An 18,735-nucleotide genomic window follows, 5' to 3' on the forward strand; every position below is an offset into this window, starting at 1 on the left:
CCTGTGTCTACATGGGTTTCCTCCGGGTGCCCTGGTTTCTTCCCACAGTCCGAAGATGTGTGGATTAGGTTGATTGGCAATGCTAAATTGGCCCTAGTGTCAGGGGAATTAGAAAGGCAAATGTTTGGGGTTATGGGGAATAGGACCTGGGTGGGATGTGGTTAGTACAGACTTGATGGACCAAATAGCCTCCTTCTGTACTATAGGAATTCTATGATTTCATCAAACTCAAGTCCATTAACAAGTGATGATGATTATGGTTTTGAACGTTTCATACATTTTTCACACATAGGAAATAGGCATGTCAAATGCAAACGCAACACAGAAATCAGAAGGAAGAGTAATACTTTTAAATAAGTTTTATTAATTCAATCTATTAAAGTCTGGTGAATATTATAGAATAAAAGAATCACAAAAATGCTTATAGAGAAAAGCCCAACAGGTTTTCAAAAAAGTCCAGCACTTCAATGTGACACACAAAATTACTTCAGGTTAGTAAGAGCCAATTTTATGCATTAGCCCACAGCCTTAATTAATCAAAATCTTTAGATTTAGTAGAGATATGCAAAAAGAAATGTATACCTAAACAGCTTGTTGTATTCATAAGAAAGGTTGATTTGAAATGTGTAGACAATTTCAGAGGATGTCTCACACAAAAATGCAGAATGTAATGTGGGCAGTGGAGGTCCAATATTATGATATGGAATCCAGTGGAGTTCATGCCAGCCTAATCTCTAGGAGCCCCGATGGAATAAAGTTCTTAATTAGCAGTGGGAGCCATGCTGTTTGGGTTCCAGGTTCCCAGGGACCATTTAATTGCCGCACTATCATTTTGGGCAGAGACCCCACCCCAAGGGCTGCCAGCCAGAAGCTAGCAACACTGCTGTACCAGCAGCATACTGACAGCAGTCATTCCCAGGGAGTTGCTGTTGTATTCACCAGAGATAGGGCAAGCCTTCCCTGCCTGGATTTAGTTGAAGGGAGTCAGGAAGGCAGCAGGATCTTCAGTTTCCACCTTCCTGCAAAAATTTGCGCAATGTAAATAACATTCCACATCATTCAAGGACTCATTTAGACTAGGGGTATTTACCCTAAGATTTTATTTAATCTATTGAGAGAGAGAGAGAGAGAGAAAATACATTTAGGAATTTAACATATTTATCATAAAATTGTATTTAATCTCTCGAGTAAGAGAAAAACACTCAGAAATTGAAAAATGAGATACAACGGGGCTGAAATACCACAGCTTGCAAAAACTAGATACCTGCAACTGAAGAACAATAAATTAGTTTTGAAATTGAACAAGTGAAATTGAGTTTAAAAATGTGAACTACATAATTCATTGTAAAAAATACATCAAAATACTAATTTTTTTATTAATGGGATGCGGCTATCGCTGGTTGGGCCAGCATTTATTGCCCATCCTTAATTGACTAGAAATGACTTGCGAGGCCATTTAATAGCCAACTAATTGCTGCGGCTCTGGAGTCACATTTAGGCCAGGCAAGACAAGAATTGCAGATTTCCTTTCCTAAAGGGTTTTTAATGACAATTGATAATGATTTTATGGACAATGTTAGGCTTTTAATTCCTGTCTTTTATTGAATTTGAATTTCACTATCCCTCATGGTGGGATTCAAACTTGGGTCCCAAGTTCATTACGCTAAGTCTCTGATTACTAGCCCAGTGACAATACCATAATACCATCACTTCCCCTTAAAATGCGCCACTCAAAATACGCTGTTTCAGATGTACTGTGGATGTAGTGCATCAAAATAAATTTTGATGAATATTTTGAAATTGGAACAAAACTAGTATGTCAAATATATACCATATATTTGAACATTATTATTTGAAAATTATAAAATTGACTTATTTTTGACATCAGTATTGAGGTTGTTCTAAACATCCATTCAATATAAATCCACAGTATTTAAGAATATTTAAGCAAAATGTGAATATCTACATTAGGCAAGTCTGAAACAAGTTAATATGCAAGATACAAGCCAACAACTTTGTATATATTCCCCAAATAGCATATACAAAGTCAGCTCCATTTCACATTATCCTTCTCCATATTTTTAGCATCAAGTGTCAAGCACCATTTTAGTAGGAAAAGTTCTGAATGTAATTAAGTTCAATTGGATCTGCTGTTTGCTATCACTAAGGTATATTTAATTCCAAAATGATAGTTCACACTCATTTCTCTCATTCTGCAATATATTGATCATTCAAGCTCAATTAGTTTGGAAATTATTTTTCAATATATTGTAACACTAAAATGCGTCAGTGCCTCTCGTACAAATTTAATTCCACTACACTTAATCCTTTTTTTTAAAACTTTATTACACTGTGCTATAGAGTATTCACCTACAAAATCTGCAACACAAACATGTTACTATTTCCTGCTATTTTTCCACTGGAGTCCTTTATAGTTGGCTAAGTGTTGGTTTGATGAACTTTTAACCATCTTTTCTTTGCATTTTTAACTGGTAAATTAGTTGTTTTGACAATGTTGCCATTGTAATCAATATTGACCAGATCACAACATCTCCATTTCCATTCTCACCCTTGTAATGAGAAAGATTATACCAGCAATTAAATTGGCAAAGCTTTAGAGAATCTTGAATTTTAAGAGGTTGGCTGAGTAGTCATGACTTCACCGTAAACTTTCCATTCATCAGTCTTAGGTACGTGGTTCCCTTGCCTTGATTTTTATAAAGCGACAGTTCTAACCAGGCTCTGGTAAGAACTACCATTTATTGTTCCAGAGCATTCCGAAGTTTCAGTCAACTTTCCACAACAGGACCAATGTGGCTGGCCAGGGTGACCTTTGTGCCCATGTCCGCAACCTTGATACCCACCTGCCAATCAAAGACAAAGAGCAAATTTTCACAATACTGTACACTCAGCAATATCAGTAAATATAATGTCAGAAAACACATATCAGACTAACCGCATTTTTATCTTTTTTAAGAAGGCAAACATTAAAGTATGATAAAACACTGTCCTATATTCTGCCCCACACCTACAATCTGAACATTATTATTCCAACGAGTTGTGAATCAGTGACCTGGATCAAGCACCATAAGAAGTAAGTCACCTTCTTTGTGTTCATATTTAATCACTTAAAAATGGTCATAGATAACTTAATAGACAAAATCTACATCACCTTTGGGTAGATGAAGGAAATAAATAGGGAGAGTGAAGGAAAAAAAGCTTATTCTCTTCCAATTTGTTTGTACTGTTTCTAATTTCTGTCTTTCTAAACATTATTTCTTTGAGCTGTTGGACAGCCAAAGCTGCTGCTCTTTGTAAATTTGAAAATCAATCATTTTATTTATTGTCTGTTAAGGGTTAAAATTTGGTCACTGAGTTAACTTACTTACGAGAAAGGCTGTCAATGACAACTGTAAATTAAGATACATTCAAAAAGTCATTTGGGCTATTACTGTTAATTTGTGTATTAATTGAGTGTATTGTATTTGGATGATGAGCATTAACTTCACCTGTGCTCTTCTGTATTTGAAGACACTGAGAAGTGTGGTTGTTGAACTTGGAAGTATGTGTTTGTAATTTTCTGTCTCTATAAATTAAGTTTAAACTGTGTAAAAAATAGCCTCCAGTTTTATCCTTCGCTGCCTGTCTTCCTTAAATGGAACATTACATGCAAGAGTTTTTCGATTAAACTCACCAGGCATTGTGCCTCTGCAGCCACAACGAACATCTTTTTGTCCAGCGCTAGAACAGAATGTGCAGCAATGGAATATACCAGAGTGCTTCCGGAATTTGCTTGTGACTGTTATAGTGAATGGAGATCCCTGGAAAAACAGTAGCAGCTTATTCAGGTTAGATTGAAGTTAAAGTACGTTGAATAAATAATATATATTTTTACAATTAAGTGCAAATTCACAATAGCAAAACAAAATATTTATTTTTACTAAAAATTAGCCCCTCTATTGCACAGAAGTTACCAAATGTACAGCTGCTCTATGGAAGAGCATGTTTCAATCAGAATAATATTGTGGCCTCTCCAAGTCATATTTATAATATAACAACAGAAAATGCTGGAAAATCTCAGCAGGTCTGACAGTATCTGTGACGAGAGAACAGAGCCAACGTTTCAAGTCTGGATGGCTCTTCATCAGAATCATATTTATAATGCCTGTGTTACAGTAGTGATGTTTTTAAGTCACCTTAATCATAATTTAGAAAACTAGATTAATCCAGAGAACAAGAGTTCAAATCCCACCACCGTCATTTAAGAAGTTGATGTGGGATTTTCAGGACCCACTCGCCCCAAAACTGGAGAATCCCGCCTGAGGTCAACGGACCTTTGCGTGGTCTGCTTCCCCGCCCACTACAGTTCCCGTGATGGGAAAACTCTCCCCATGACCTTTCTGTTTTGCTTTCAAGTCTGGAGATCTCAGTGTGGGGCGATGAGGTTGTCAGATTATTATAAAACCCATCTGATGTATTTTGGGGAACAAACTCGCCTTGCATTAAGTTGACCTTTCTCTACACTCTAACTATGACTGTAACATTACATTCTGCATTCTCTCAATTCGTTCTCTATTAACGGTATGTTTAGTCTGTATAGCGTGCAAGAAACAATACTTTTCACTGTATGTTAATACACGTGACAATAATAAATCAAATCAAATCATATCTATGTGTACCCAGTCTAGCCTATATGCAACTCAAGACTCACGCCAACATGGCTGACTTAACTGCTCTCTGAAGCGGCCATGCAAACCAATATATCAAACCACTTCAAGAAGATACAGTCTGTTGGGCTAACAGATTGAACCTAATATATTTATTTAGAAGTAATATTAAACAAAATTGAAAAGACAGAGAGAATGTGCTGAAAAGAATATAATCCATTCACAAGATAGAAAACTACCTCCTTTTCTAGAACATAACCCAATTTTCAATAGTTTGTTCGTATATCACATTAGTCAGGCCATTCTACTGTAATGTACACAGTTATGATCACTGCATTCACGAAGGATGTGATCAAACTAGAAAGGTTTACGGAGGTTTCAGAGGGCATTACCAGGAATGTTAGCATAGGCTGGAATTGTTTCTTTTGGGACAGAGGAGGCTTTGGTTAGATTTCATTGAGATGTATAAAATTAGGAGGGGCCTAGGCATGTTTCCCTCAGCAGAAAAGTCAATAATTGTGATACGAGAAATAGATTTTAAAGAAATTAGTTGAAGGATGAGAGGGGAACTGAGGAAAAATATTCCCCCCCTCCCCCCAGAGGATTTAGAACTCATTGCTTGAAAGAGTGGTAGAGTCAGAAATCCTCATCCCATTTTAAGTACTTAGATATGTGCATGAAGCACCATAACCTACAATGCTACAGACTAAGAGCTTCAATAGGATTAAGTTGGATGGTTGTTTTACAGCCAGCACAGGCACAGTGGATTGAATGACCTCCTTCTGTGCAGTAGATTCTCTATGATTCTGAATTCCCTATTCCCTTCTCACCCATACCTTATCTAACTTTCTCTTAAATACATCTATTCTAGCCACCTGAACCACTCTTTTTGATAGCGAGTTCAATATTCTCACCATCTCCTTTCGAATTACCAGTTTAATTTCTTTAGTGACAATTTTATATTAATGGCTTCCAGTTTTAGATAGCATGGTGGCACAGTGACTAGCACTGCTGCCTCATGGCACCAGGGATCTGGGTATGATTCCCGGCTTGGGTCACTGTCTGTATGGAGCCTGCACATTGTCCCCATGTCTGCATGGGCTTTCTTCAGGTTCTCTTGTTTCCACCCACAGCCCTGAAAGATGTGCTGGTTCGGTGCATTGGCCATGCTAAATTCTCCCTTCGTGTACCCAAACACGTACCAGAGCGTGGTGACTAAAGGATTTTCACATAACTTCATTGTAGTGTTAATGTAACCCAAATTGTGACACAAATAAACAAACTTCCAGTCTTCCCCACCAGTGGCAGCAATCTCGCTGTATTTACTTTCTCAAAATATTTCACAATTTTTTAAGGAATTCTAATTTGTCATCCTTCCTCATTTTTTTCCAAGAATAATAGAGCTATTTTAATACATGCCTCATAAAATCAGGCTTAGGTACCTGCTCTGCAAAAAGCTTAGTTAAATTACATATTTAAGTGACTCTAGGAGTATATGCATACTTTTTTAATTTCCTTAATTGCTGGCAATTTTATTTAATAATATCCCACAACGAAATTCATAATATTTGAGCATCCTCACTTCTGTGTCAATACGGATGTTTCTGAACTGCAGTGGGTTTGAGATCTTCAATTTCTAAAGGTGTAACTGATGGATTTTTGCAGTTTGTAACTTATTCCATGTTTGACTTTCCTTACTGCTTTATTTTGTTAATTACTAGGTTCTTCTGCTGTTTTTGATGGTACTTTGCATTAAATCTAAATTTAGGTACCTTTATCATACACCGAAATAAATAAGATGCAGAGACTATTCGCAGAAGATTAGGGAACTAAATGAATCTCACAAACGTAAAAGTAATTACAGTGAAATACCAAAATAAGCAGATAACTGAAGGCAAACAGAAGAGGAGCAAGTAGTGGAAAATTTATACAAGAGAATAGCGGACAAATAGTTCTGAAAAAACTCTCCTTTGGAGTTAACTCAAGAAAGGGACCAATACTGGAGACAGGAGGTCAAGGCAGTGACGTTACAAATAATATGTCACAGCATTAATTCATTTTTAGAACACGATCTTATTTTTACTCATTAGTTCACACAACATAGACATTGCTGGCAATCAGCATCCATGGTAAACTCTTATTGCTCTTCAGAAGGTGGTTGTGAGCCACCTCCTTGAACCATTGCAGTTCGTGTAGCTACACCACAGCGCTGGTAAGGGTTAAGTTTCAGGATTTAGATACATTGACAATGGAAGAACAGTGACTTAGTTCCAAGACAGGGTGGTTTATAGGTACAAGTTGCTTTGTTCTTGAAGATCAGGGAAGAAAGAGGAGAAGGGGGGCTTAAAACAAACACAATTACTAGGAAAACTGTCAGAGCTAAAGACATGATGTGGAGATGCCGGCATTGGACCGGGGTAAACACAGTAAGAGGTCTGACAACACCAGGTTTAAGTCCAACCAATTTATTTGATAGTAAACTCACAAGTTTTCGAGGTTTCCCTCTTCGTCAGGTAAATGGAGAGTACTGGCCTCAGACAGAGCATATAACAGCACCGACAGTTTACAGATTACTGATTAGAATGTGAATCTTTACACCTAACCTGCTATTCAAGTCTTAAAGTGGCCAACAATGTGAGTGGAAGGAGCATTGAGCACAGGTTAAAGAGATGTGTATTGTCTCCAGACAGTACAGTAAGTGAGGCTTTGCAAACCAGGCAAGTCATGGGGGTTACAGATAGTGCGACATGAACCCAAAATCCCTGTTGAGGCCGTCCTCATGTGTGCGGAACTTGGCTATCAGTCTTTGCTCAGCGACTCTGCGCTGTCGTGTGTCGTGAAGGCCACCTTGGAGAATGCTTACCTGAAGGTCAGAGGCCGAATGCCCGTGACCACTGAAGTGTTCACCAACAGGAAGGGAACAGTCTTGCCTAGTGATTGTCGAGCGATGTTCATTTATCCGTTGTCATAGCGTCTGCATGATGAACATCGCTTGACAATCACCAGGCAAGACTGTTCCCTTCCTGTTGGTGAACACTTCAGTAGTCACGGGCATTCGGCCTCTGACCTTCGGATAAGCATTCTCCAAGGCGGCCTTCATGACACACGACAGCGCAGAGTCGCTGAGCAGAGACTGATAGCCAAGTTCCGCACACGAGGACGGTATCAACAGGGATCTTGGGTTCATGTCGCACTGTAACCCCCATGACTTGCCTGGGTTTGCAAAACCCCACTTACTGCACTGTCTAGTGACAATACACATCTCTTTAACCTGTGCTCAAAGCTCCTTCCACTCACATTGTTGGCCACTTTAAGACTTGAATAGCAGGTTAGGTGTAAAGATTCGCATTCTAATCAGTAATCTGTAAACTGTCTGTGCTGTTATATGCTCTGTCTGAGGCCAGTACTCTCCATTCACCTGACGAAGAGGGAAACCTTGAAAACTTGTGAGTCTACTATCAAATAATTCGGTTGGACTTAAACCTGGTGTTGTCAGACTTCTTACAGAGCTAAAGACAGACAGATCTTCAACACCTTGTGGTCTGCATCCTAGGATCTTAAAAGAAGTGGTTGCAGAGCAGCATTGGTTATATTACTCCTAAATTCTCCAGATTCTGGAAAGGTCCCAGCCCGTTGGAAAATCAACAATGTTACACCTCTATTCAAAGAAAGAAGGGAAACAGAAAACAGGAAGCTATAAGCCAGTTAGCTAACATCAGTCATAGGGAAAAATGCTATAATCCATCATTTAGGCAGTAACTGCAAGTTACTGGTAGATGGAAAACTAATTATGAACAATTTTAGTTCATTTTGACTATCAATTAAAAATTGGTTGATGAACAAGTCAATAAGTATTTGTGTTGACATGGGGAAAATCAATCCACAAAATAAGAGAAGCCACTGAGGTCAATGACCTCATCACATGCTTGTTAGGCATGCTCAATGTTTTAAAGAACTAACTCAAGTTCAGTTGGGTTGAGAGTCAATTTTCTGTTTTTGGTATGGTAGGGGCATTACCAAGAAATTTTATTTATTAGAGAAAATAACTCAAAAGTCAGTGCAGAGACCATAAAGAGAAATTAAACACTTGCAGAAGTGTGAGATACAGCAACTGGAAGACGTGATTGGAAGGGTTGGTTAGCTCACTTGGTTAGATGGCAAGCATGTTCATGTTCAATCCCTACTTCAGCTGAGGTAGACTTGGGGCTCGCGTCCTCCCCCTGCCCCCAGAGCAAAAGCCTGGCATAATGTACAGCCCGGTAATCCTTGAGTGATTGAGGATTTTACCTGAAGAAGGGCATGATTGCGGGAAGGGAATATTTCAAAATGGGGTGCGAGATACTGAAAAAAAAATAGATGAATAGAGACCATATTGTATGAATTGAGGACATGCTCAAATCCATATCCTGCTAGAGAATGAATGTGAGCTTCTTAAAATGTAATTGAGAGGAATTGGGAATGGAAGTGGAGGAGCTCAAACATTTTTAACCACACTCCAGCTATGTCACAGGATAGGGATAAGAAGACAGAGAGAGACAGTAGTAGTGATTCTGGAAGGTGCAATGAGAAAGTGACTGGCATCCCCAATGGGATCCCCAGTAGCCCCTTACTGCTTCCCTCCCCTCACCTCCCTAATATACTTTGAACCCTTCTTTTCACTGGAAAACTTAAGCACAAGTCTTGATAATTTTGCACATGGAAAGGAGGCTACAGCAAGAGGCTTCTAAAGAAATAGACAGCATTTCTGCAATGCCTTTCATATCCTCAAGATATGCTGAAGCACTTGAGTGAGGAGTTACTTTTCTGATGTATGTTCATTGTCATTTTATTGGCAAAATTTGAGCTTCATTGATGACCAGTAATACCACAAAAAAAAAACTCCACAAGATATAGGAGCAGAATTAGGCCACTCTGGTCTGTTCTGTCATTCAATCATGGCTAATAAGTTTCTCAATCCCATTCTCCCAACTTTTCCGCGTATTCTTTGGTCCCCTTGCTAATCAAGAACCTATCTCTCCCTGTCTTAAATACACTCGATGACCTGGCCTTCACAGCCTTCTGTGGCAATGAATTGCATAGATTCACCATCCTCTGGCTGAAAGAATTCCTCCTCATTGCTTTCTAAAGGGTCATCTCTTTACTCTAAGGCTGTGCCCTCGAATCCTAGTCTCTTCTACTAATGGAAACATCTTCTCCATATCCACTGTATTCAGGTCTTTCAGTATTCTGTAAACTTCAATGAGATCCCCCCTCATCCTTCTAATCTCCATTAAGTACAGACCCTTGCATCCTTAAACAGTCCCCATGTGTCAAGCCTTTCGCACCTTAAACATAGAAAATGTTGTCATCCAATTACTGTTCAGGTGGTGTCAGATCACAGGTGCAGGAAAGTAAACACGAATATGCAATTAGCCACATTTGCCTTCATTTTGCAGCAGTCCTCTGAGACATCATGACTTGAAAACATCAAATTAGATAACTAGCTGCTGGGGCTACCTACTCATGCCCTGGTCAAACGCCCCACTAAGCCCCAAACAGGGCTAGAAGGTAAAATATTACAAAATTGATGCCTCCACTCCTTTGACAAAGAAACTTCTACATTGATCAGGGAAATTTTGCTGCATCCGTGCCTAGAAGATCCTGGTTTTCTGGAACTCTTGGCAAGAGATTCAGCAAGGTTAGCATGCAGTCTTGGCACAGGCAAAGGCCATGGAAATAGAAATGAGCAGAGTCAGTAAAATTGGAAAATCATTCCTTAATTAAAAAACCTTTTACTTAGGGTTGTTAGCAGTTGATAAAATATATTGTCTGGCATTTTATGAATTAAGCCATTTTAGAAACCAAAGATTTAACTTTCTAAACATTGGCTGGAATTCTCCAACCACACCGGTGGCTGGGATTCTTTGTTCCTGCTGCAATGAATGGAGATTTGGCAGTGCGCCAATTTCTCCATTCTCGCTGGGAGCAGTAGTGGGGTGTACAAGACTGGAGAATTGGATTTATAAATGACTGGTTAGTGCACTAATTTACTGACTACATTATTGTAGTGCAGGCAGAAACCATTTGAAATAGGTTATTGAATACATCCCTCTCTGCTGTTTAATGCAATGTTAAATGTGAACCAATCTATTCAAATTAAACCTCTGGCTTGGTTAAAATTTCCCACCTTGATAAAGATGGGAGCAGGTTCCAAGATGCTGTAAGTTATCAAGTCACATTGATACAGAAGCATTTATATGTCGTCCACTCTTTTAATATGGTAATGGTCAATTAGACATAATGGCTCCACAAATATCCCCATCCTCAATGATGGGATAATCCAGCAAATCAGAAGATAAGGCTGAAGCATTTGCAACCATCTTCAGCCAGAAGTGCCAAGTGGATGATGCATTTCAGCCTCCTCCTCCTGAGATCTCCAGCATCACAGATAAAAGTCTTCTGAAGTTTTATCCACTCCACATGCAAGGCGGAATTTTCTGCACCCCCACCCATGGTGGCAGAGAAGAGTCACCATCACTGGGATATGCAGCATCTTGGAACTTCTCCCAATAACATTCTGTTCTTGATCTTTCTAATGTTGGGAACTCGTGTTGATTGATCCAAATATTGATCAGTATAAGCCTCCTCAAACAAAAATTTCCATCTTAGTTCACTTACTGAGAAAATAGATGAGAATAAAAAGTGCCGTTCCTGTTCTTTTTTACTAATTAAAATTGATAAAGATGGGAATTTTAGATGATCCAGAGGTTCAATTGCTCCTCAGTGGGACAAAGAGAATCTGAAACATAGAAAAACTACAACACAAACAGGCCCTTTGGCCCACAAGTTGTGCCGAGCATATCCCTAACTACTAGGCGTACCTGTAACCCTCTATTTTACTAAGTTCCATGTGCTTATCCAAAAGTCTCTTAAAAGACCCCATCGAATCTGCCTCCACCACCACCGCCGGCAGCTGATTCCATACATCCACCACCCTCTGGGTGAAAAACTTACCCCTAACATCTCCTCTGCACCCTAAACCTGTGTCCTCCTGTGGCAACCATTTCAGCCCTGGGAAAAAGCCCTTGAGAATACACTCGATCAATACCTCTTATCATCTTATACACCTCTATCAGGTCACCCCGATCCTCATCTCTCCAAGGAGAAAGGACCGAGCTCTCTCAACCTATCCTCATAAGGCATGCTACCCAATCCAGGCAACATCCTTGTAAATCTCATCTGCACCCTTTCTATGGCTTCCACATCCTTTCTGTAATGAGGTGACCAGAACTGAGCACAGTGCTCCAAGTGGGGTCTGACCAGGGTCTTATACAGCTGCAGCATTATCTCCCTTTTCCTAAACTCAATTCCTCGATTGATGAATGCCAGTACACCATATGCCTTCTTAACCACAGGCTCTACCTGCAAAGCTACTTTGAGCGTCCTACGAATCCAGACCCCAAGATCCTTCTGATCTTCCACACTGCCAAGAGTCTTACCCTTAATATTATAATCTGTCATCATATTTGACCTGCCAAAATGAAAAAATCACAAACAGCAAGGGTCCCAGAACAGATCTCTGGGGCACTCCACTGGTGACCGACCTCCATGCAGAAAAAGACCCATCTACAACCACTCTTTGCCTTCTGGGTCCAAGCCAGTTCTGAATCCACAGAACAATGTCCCCTTGGATCCCATGCCCCCTCACTTTCTCAATAAGCCTTGCTTGGGGCACCTTATCAAACGCCTTGCTGAAGTCCACATAACCATATCTACTGCTAGTTCTTCATCCATGTGTTTAGGCACATCCTCAAAAAATTCAATCAGGCTCATCAGGCATGATCTGCCTTTGACAAAGCCATGCTGACTATTCTTGATCATACTATAGCTCTCCAAATGTTCACAGATCCTGTTTCTCAGCATCTTCTCCATCAACTTACCAACCACTGAGGTTAGACTCACCGGTCTATAATTTCCTGGGCTATCTTTTCTCTCTTTCTTGAATAAAGGAACCACATCCGCAATCCTCCAATCCTCCGGAACCACTCCTGTCTCCACTGATGACACAAAGATCATTGCCAGAGGCTCAGCAATCTCTTCCCTCACCTCCCACAGTAACCTGGGGTACAACCCACCCGGTCCCACCAACTTATCTAACTTGATGCTTTTGAAAAGCTCCAACACATCCTCTTTCTTAATGTCTACATGCCCAAGCTTTTCAGTCCATTGCAAGTCTTGTACTACAATCACCAAGATCCTTTTCCACTGTAAATATTGAAGTAAAGTACTCATTGAGGACCTCTGCAATTTCTACCGGTTCTACACAAACCTTCCCACCGTCACACTTGATAGGTCCTTCACGTCTTATCCTCTTGCTCATATACTTGTAGAATGCCTTGGGGTTTTCCTTAATCCTACCTGTCAAGGCCTTCTCATGACCCGTTCTGGCTCTCCTAATTTCCTTAAGTTCCTTCCTACTAGCCTTATACTCTTCTAGATCCCTAGCATTACCTAGCTCCCTGAACCTTTTGTAAGCTTTTCTTTTCTTCACTAAATTCATTATAGCTTTCGTGCACCACAGTTCCTTTAGTCTACCATAACTTCCTTGCCTCATTGGAATGTTGCCGTACAGAGCGCCACGCAAATATCCCTTGAAAATTTGCCACATTTCTTCTGTACATTTCCCTGAGAAAACCTCTTTCCAATTTATGCCTCTAATTTCCTGCCCGATAGCCTCATAATTCCCCTTACTCCAATTAAACACTTTCCTAGTTTGTCTGATCCTATGTCTCTCCAAAGCCAATGTAAAGGAGATAGAGTAATGATCACTATCCCCAAAATGCTCTCCCACTGAGAGATCAGACACCTGTCCAGGTTCATTTCCCAATACCAAATCAAGTGCAGCCTCTCCTCTTATATGCTTATCCACGTATTGTGTCAGGAAACCTTCTTGAACACACTTAACAAACTCCTCCCCATCTATATCTTTTGCCTTAGGGAGATTTCAATCGATATTTGGGAAATTAAAATCTCCCATCACGACAACTCTTATTATTACATTTTTCTTGGATCTGTTTCCCCATCTGCTCCTCAACATCCCTGTTACTATTGGGCAACCTATAGAAAACATCCAGTAAAGTTAGTGACCCCTTCCTCTTTCAAACCTCCACCCACAGAGACTCCGTAGACAAACCCTCCATGGTGTCCACCTTTTCTACAGCCGTGACACTATCTCTGATCAACAGTGCCACTCCCACCTCTTTTTCCTCCCTCCCTGTCCCTTCTGAAACATTTGAAACCCGGCACTTTGAGTTATCCAAGTCTCTGTAATGGCCACCACATCACATTTCCAAGTAGGAATCCATGCTCTAAGCTCATCCACTTTGTTCACAACATTCCTTGTGTTAAAATAGACACACCTCAAACCTTCAGTCTGAGTGCTCCCCTTCTCCATCATCTGCCCATCCTCCCTCTCTCACTGTCGACAAGCTGTCTCTATTTGTGAGCTAACCTCGTCTCTCCCAGTCACTTCACTTTGATTCCCACCCCCCCAACCATTCTAGTTTAAACTCTCCCCAGTAGCCTTAACAAACCTTCCCGCCAGGATATTGGTCTCCCTGTGATTCAAGTGCAACCCGTCCTTTTTGTACAGGTCACACCTGCCCCTAAATCTGCTGGCGGGAATGACTACAAAATCCCACTCGATATCAAGAAACTGCTGAAGTCATTGGATACTACAAAGGTTACAGGCACTGACAATATTCCAGAAATAGAACTAAAGAGTTGTGTTTCAAGACTAGCTGTGCCCCAAGCCAAGGTGTTCCAGTGCAGCTACAACACTGACATCTACCCTGCAATATGGAAAAATGCCCAGGTATGTGCTGTATACAAAAGCAATACAAATCCAACCCAGCCAATTAATGCCCCAATTGTCTATTCTCAATCATCAGGAAAGCGATTGTAGGGGTTGCAAGTGGCACTTACTCAGTCTGGATTCCAGCAGAGCCATTCAACTCCTGACCTCTTGACAGCCTTAGTCCAAATATGAACAGAAGAGCTGAACTCCAGAGGTGAGGTGAGAGTGACTCTCCTTGACATCAAGGCATCTTTTGACCGAGTGTGGCATCAAAGAGCCCTGGCAAAATGGAAGTCAATGGGAATCAGGGGAAAATTCTCTGCTGTTTGGAGTCATCCCTAGCACAAAGGATGATGGATGTGGTTGTAGGAGGTGAATTTCCTCTTCTCAGGGCATTGGACAGGAGTTCCTCAGCAGACTGGCCCAACCACCTTCAGCCACTGCATCAATGACCTTGCCCCTATCATAAGTGGGGATGTTCACTGATGATTGTACAATGTTCAGCACCAATGAAGACTCCTCAGATACTGAAGCAGTCCATGTGCAAATGCAGCAAGATCTGGGCAGCATCCAGGCTTGGTCTGGTAAGTGGCAAGTAATATTCATACCTCAAGTTCCAGTCAATGACCATTTCCAATGAGAGTGAATGCAATCATCTCCCCTTGATATTCATTGGTATCACAGAAGCCCCCATTATCAACATCCATAGCAGATGCATGGGAACACCATCACCTGGAGGTTCCACTCCAAGTCACTCCTCATCCCAACTTGGAAATATATCACTGTTCCTTCCTTGTTGTTGAATCAAATTCTTAAAACTCCCTCTCTAACAGCACTGTGGGTGTATCTACACCACAGGGACAGCAGTGGTTCAAGAAGGCAGCTCACCATCACCTTCTCAAGGGCAATTAGAGATGGGTAAACAAATGCTGGGCTAGCCAGTGATATCCACATCCTGTGAAAGAATTTAAAAAACGAGTGAGGTGGCTGCAAAGATTGCAATGCTGTGAAATAATCCAGCTATGGTCAAAGAAATAGCACGTTCTATACACCCAGTGCCATAACCAACCCTGAAACAACACTGCTTCAGATCAAGTCCCTGGAGAATTTGTCAGCAAACGTGTAATAGAAATGTACATTTTACAGTGATCATGTGAATGCATTCTACATAAATCTTTTGGTGGTCAGATGCAACCAGGGCATTTCAAGATTCAGAAGAAATCCATTTTAACTATGCCATTTAGAGGGAGATGGTGATGTATTGATAACGTCACGGCCCAGTAATCCAGAGGCTCAGGCTAATGCTTTGGAGGCATGGTTTCAAATCCCACCACAGCAGCTGGCGGAATTTAAACTCAGTCAATAAAATCTGGAATTGAAAGCTGGTCTCAATGATGGTGACCCCAAAAATACATCAGGTTCATTAATGTGCTTTTGGGAAGGAAGTCTCCCATCCTTAACTGTTTTGGTCTATGTATGACTCCACACCCACAGCAATGTCATAGAGTCATACAGATGTACAGCATGGAAACAGGCGCTTCGGCCCAACTTGTCCATGCCGCCCTTTTTTTTGAAACCTCTAAGCTAGTCCCAATTGCCCGCATTTGGCCCATATCCCTCTATACCCATCTTACCTGTCTAAACGCTTTTTACAAAATTGTATCCGCCTCTACTACTACCTCTGGAAACTTTCTCCAAGCATCGTCATCCTCTGTATGAGAAAGTTGCCCCTCTGGATCCTTTTGTTTCTCTTCCCTCTCACTTTAAACCTATGCTCTAGTTTTAGACTCCCCTACCTTTGGGAAAAGATTTTGACTATCTGGTTGATTTGTGCCCCTCATTATTTTAGAGACCTCTATAAGATTACCCTTAGTCTTCTGCATGCCAGAAAAAAAGTCCTACTCTATCCAGCCTCTTTTTATGACTCAAACTATCAAGTCCCAGTAGCATCTTAGTAGATCTTCTCTGCACTATTTTTTGCTTAATATCCCAGACAGTAAAATTCTGGCTCATGTCAGACTAGAAGGTGGCAGCTGGACAATAAAGACTTTCTGTTTAGGACTCTAGATTAGAAATCCTGTAACACAATCACTACAATAACATTTCATTCAAAAGGCAGAGCATTTTCAGCGTTGAAATGACTTATCACATTTGATTTTTACACACCAGCCTTGGCATGGATCTTGAACTCTGGAACTTTGGGAATCAACCGTAAGGCTTACAAACTGACCTATGCTAAAAGTGCATTCACCTCATATTTTTCTGCCTATTATTTTGGTCGGGAGGAAAGCTAGTTCAAAATCAATGGGTTTAAGCCCTCAGATAGAAGAATACCAAAGTAGAGAATTTGTCACTAACATTGTTGACAAACTATTTGGTTCCATGTACCGTTACAACACTTTTATTTATATCACAGACATTCACAGAAAATTGCTTCAAAACAAATGTAGTTAGTTTCGACATGTGAAAAGTGACGCGTCAGCGGATGATACTTCCTCTGTAAAGTGAGTTCCCTTTCCAGCTGCACATTTTCGAAAATAGCTGGGACATTGAGCATTGAACAAAAAGTTGTATTTTAAAACTTCAACTTCAAATATTCAGCCAAGCAGGGGAAACAATTCAAAGACAATGTGGATAAAATTGGGCTCAGTCGCAAGATTTTATTTTGTATAATGAGATGCCTTGAAGTTGCAAAAGGGAGAATCAACTAATTGCTGGAATGTTTATCTTGGATGATATTCTCTTGAGTTTTGGGTGTTTTTCCATATTTGTTATACCTTTGAACATTTTGGAGGAAGTGATCTGGCTGGTGTTAAAATGCTTTTTTTGTATCTTTAAGGCTTATTCACAAACCAGTTAAAATCAAATAGGGATGATCAAGGAGGGCTTCTCTTGGCATTGAGCCTGACTGCAGAATGAGCAGAGGTTACATAGAGTATGATAAGCTGCGAGAAGAGGAAAGGAAGAGAAGCTGTGAGAAGGAGGAGAAGGAGATATAGAAAGATAGGAGAATATAGTGACAGAGGGACAGTGTGGAGCAGCTGCTTCTGAGGACTGGTTTTAATTATGCCCAGATACTCTGGAAGTCCCCATTGCACGAGCCACGATAACAGCATTGTGAGCTGCTGCAGCACTAAAAAATTGGATGGTTGGTACTTGCGCTGTGATGAACTGTGTCATGCTTAACTCAAAAGATTTGTTAATGCTGGTGAACACTAAATATTTGCAAAATAGGATGAGTTGCAACTTCTGTGCAAAGCCCTGTACACCATAATACTGAATGCAGACCATGTGTCAGGATCCTAATGTGCCAAGCACCTCGATGTGTTCATCCATTTGCCTTTTCTCTAGCTTGGCACATTGAATTTCTCACCTGAGTTCCTGAACAGCATGCAGGACTGGACTGTGAGCAAGCATCTCTTGGATTTGAAAGTGCACTTGACCACATTAAACTGCTTGTGGTACTGGATCAAGGTCATTGGGCCTATACTCCCAGCACTGATTGCTATGTTTGTCCTTTTCCACTGCCTTCTGTGAAACACAAAATGTTAGCATGCAGCTACAGCATGTGAATAGGAAAGCAAATGGAATGTTGGCCTTTACTGAAGAGAGATGGGGTATAAAAATCAGGAATCTTGCATTCAACAGGATGTTAGTGAGACCTCACCCAGGATAACTGTATATAATTCTGGTTAACTTACTTAAGGAGGGAAGACTTACATTGGAAGCAATTCAGAGAAGGTTCACCGACTTGGCTGATTTCTGAGATATGAGGGGTTTGTCTCAAAAGGAAAGGCTGTGTAGGTTAGGCAGTGAAGGGGTTCATAATCACATAGTTTTAAAAAAATCACATAAGTTGCTATGAGAAAAGAAACAGAGAATTTTATAAAAGTCTTCACAGATAAGCACCAGGGCCTTGAGTGAGAATTCATTAAATCAGACATCTGGAGCTGGGAGGAGAGGCGATATACACTGACACAAATGGGGATATCAATGATGACTTCTAACAATGATGAATTAAATCCCTAACATGATTATATCTTCATGCTGGGTGGATGTTCTAATTAAGGAAATAATCTTTGTGACTGGCTTTAATATCTGTACCTCATGAATGATGTAACCTTAGACAACAGTTGTGCACAGATAGAGATAACTCCAATTCCTGGATTTGATTTTATTGTTGTTGCATGTATTGGCAAACAGCGAAAAGCATCATTCCCCCGCGCCGTACAC

The 18,735-nt window shown here is 40.5% G+C and overlaps 1 protein-coding gene across 1 annotated transcript in view; it reads right to left on the reverse strand.

Annotated features, from left to right (window-relative positions):
• Nucleotides 1-344: 344 nt before the first annotated feature.
• The window catches only part of trim45 (tripartite motif containing 45), a 34,917-nt gene continuing 16,526 nt past the window's right edge, over nt 345-18,735 (reverse strand). Inside the window, exons 5-6 of the mRNA XM_080203771.1 lie at nt 3,695-3,821; nt 345-2,864 (exon numbers count right to left, since the gene is read on the reverse strand). Of these exons, the coding sequence (XP_080059897.1) occupies nt 2,716-2,864; nt 3,695-3,821 (276 nt within the window). The 3' untranslated portion in view covers nt 345-2,715. The remainder of the gene's footprint in view (nt 2,865-3,694; nt 3,822-18,735) is intronic.

Source organism: Carcharhinus amblyrhynchos, chromosome 15, assembly GCF_965287045.1.
Source record: "Carcharhinus amblyrhynchos chromosome 15, sCarAmb.v2.hapA, whole genome shotgun sequence".
NCBI lineage: Eukaryota > Metazoa > Chordata > Chondrichthyes > Carcharhiniformes > Carcharhinidae > Carcharhinus > Carcharhinus amblyrhynchos.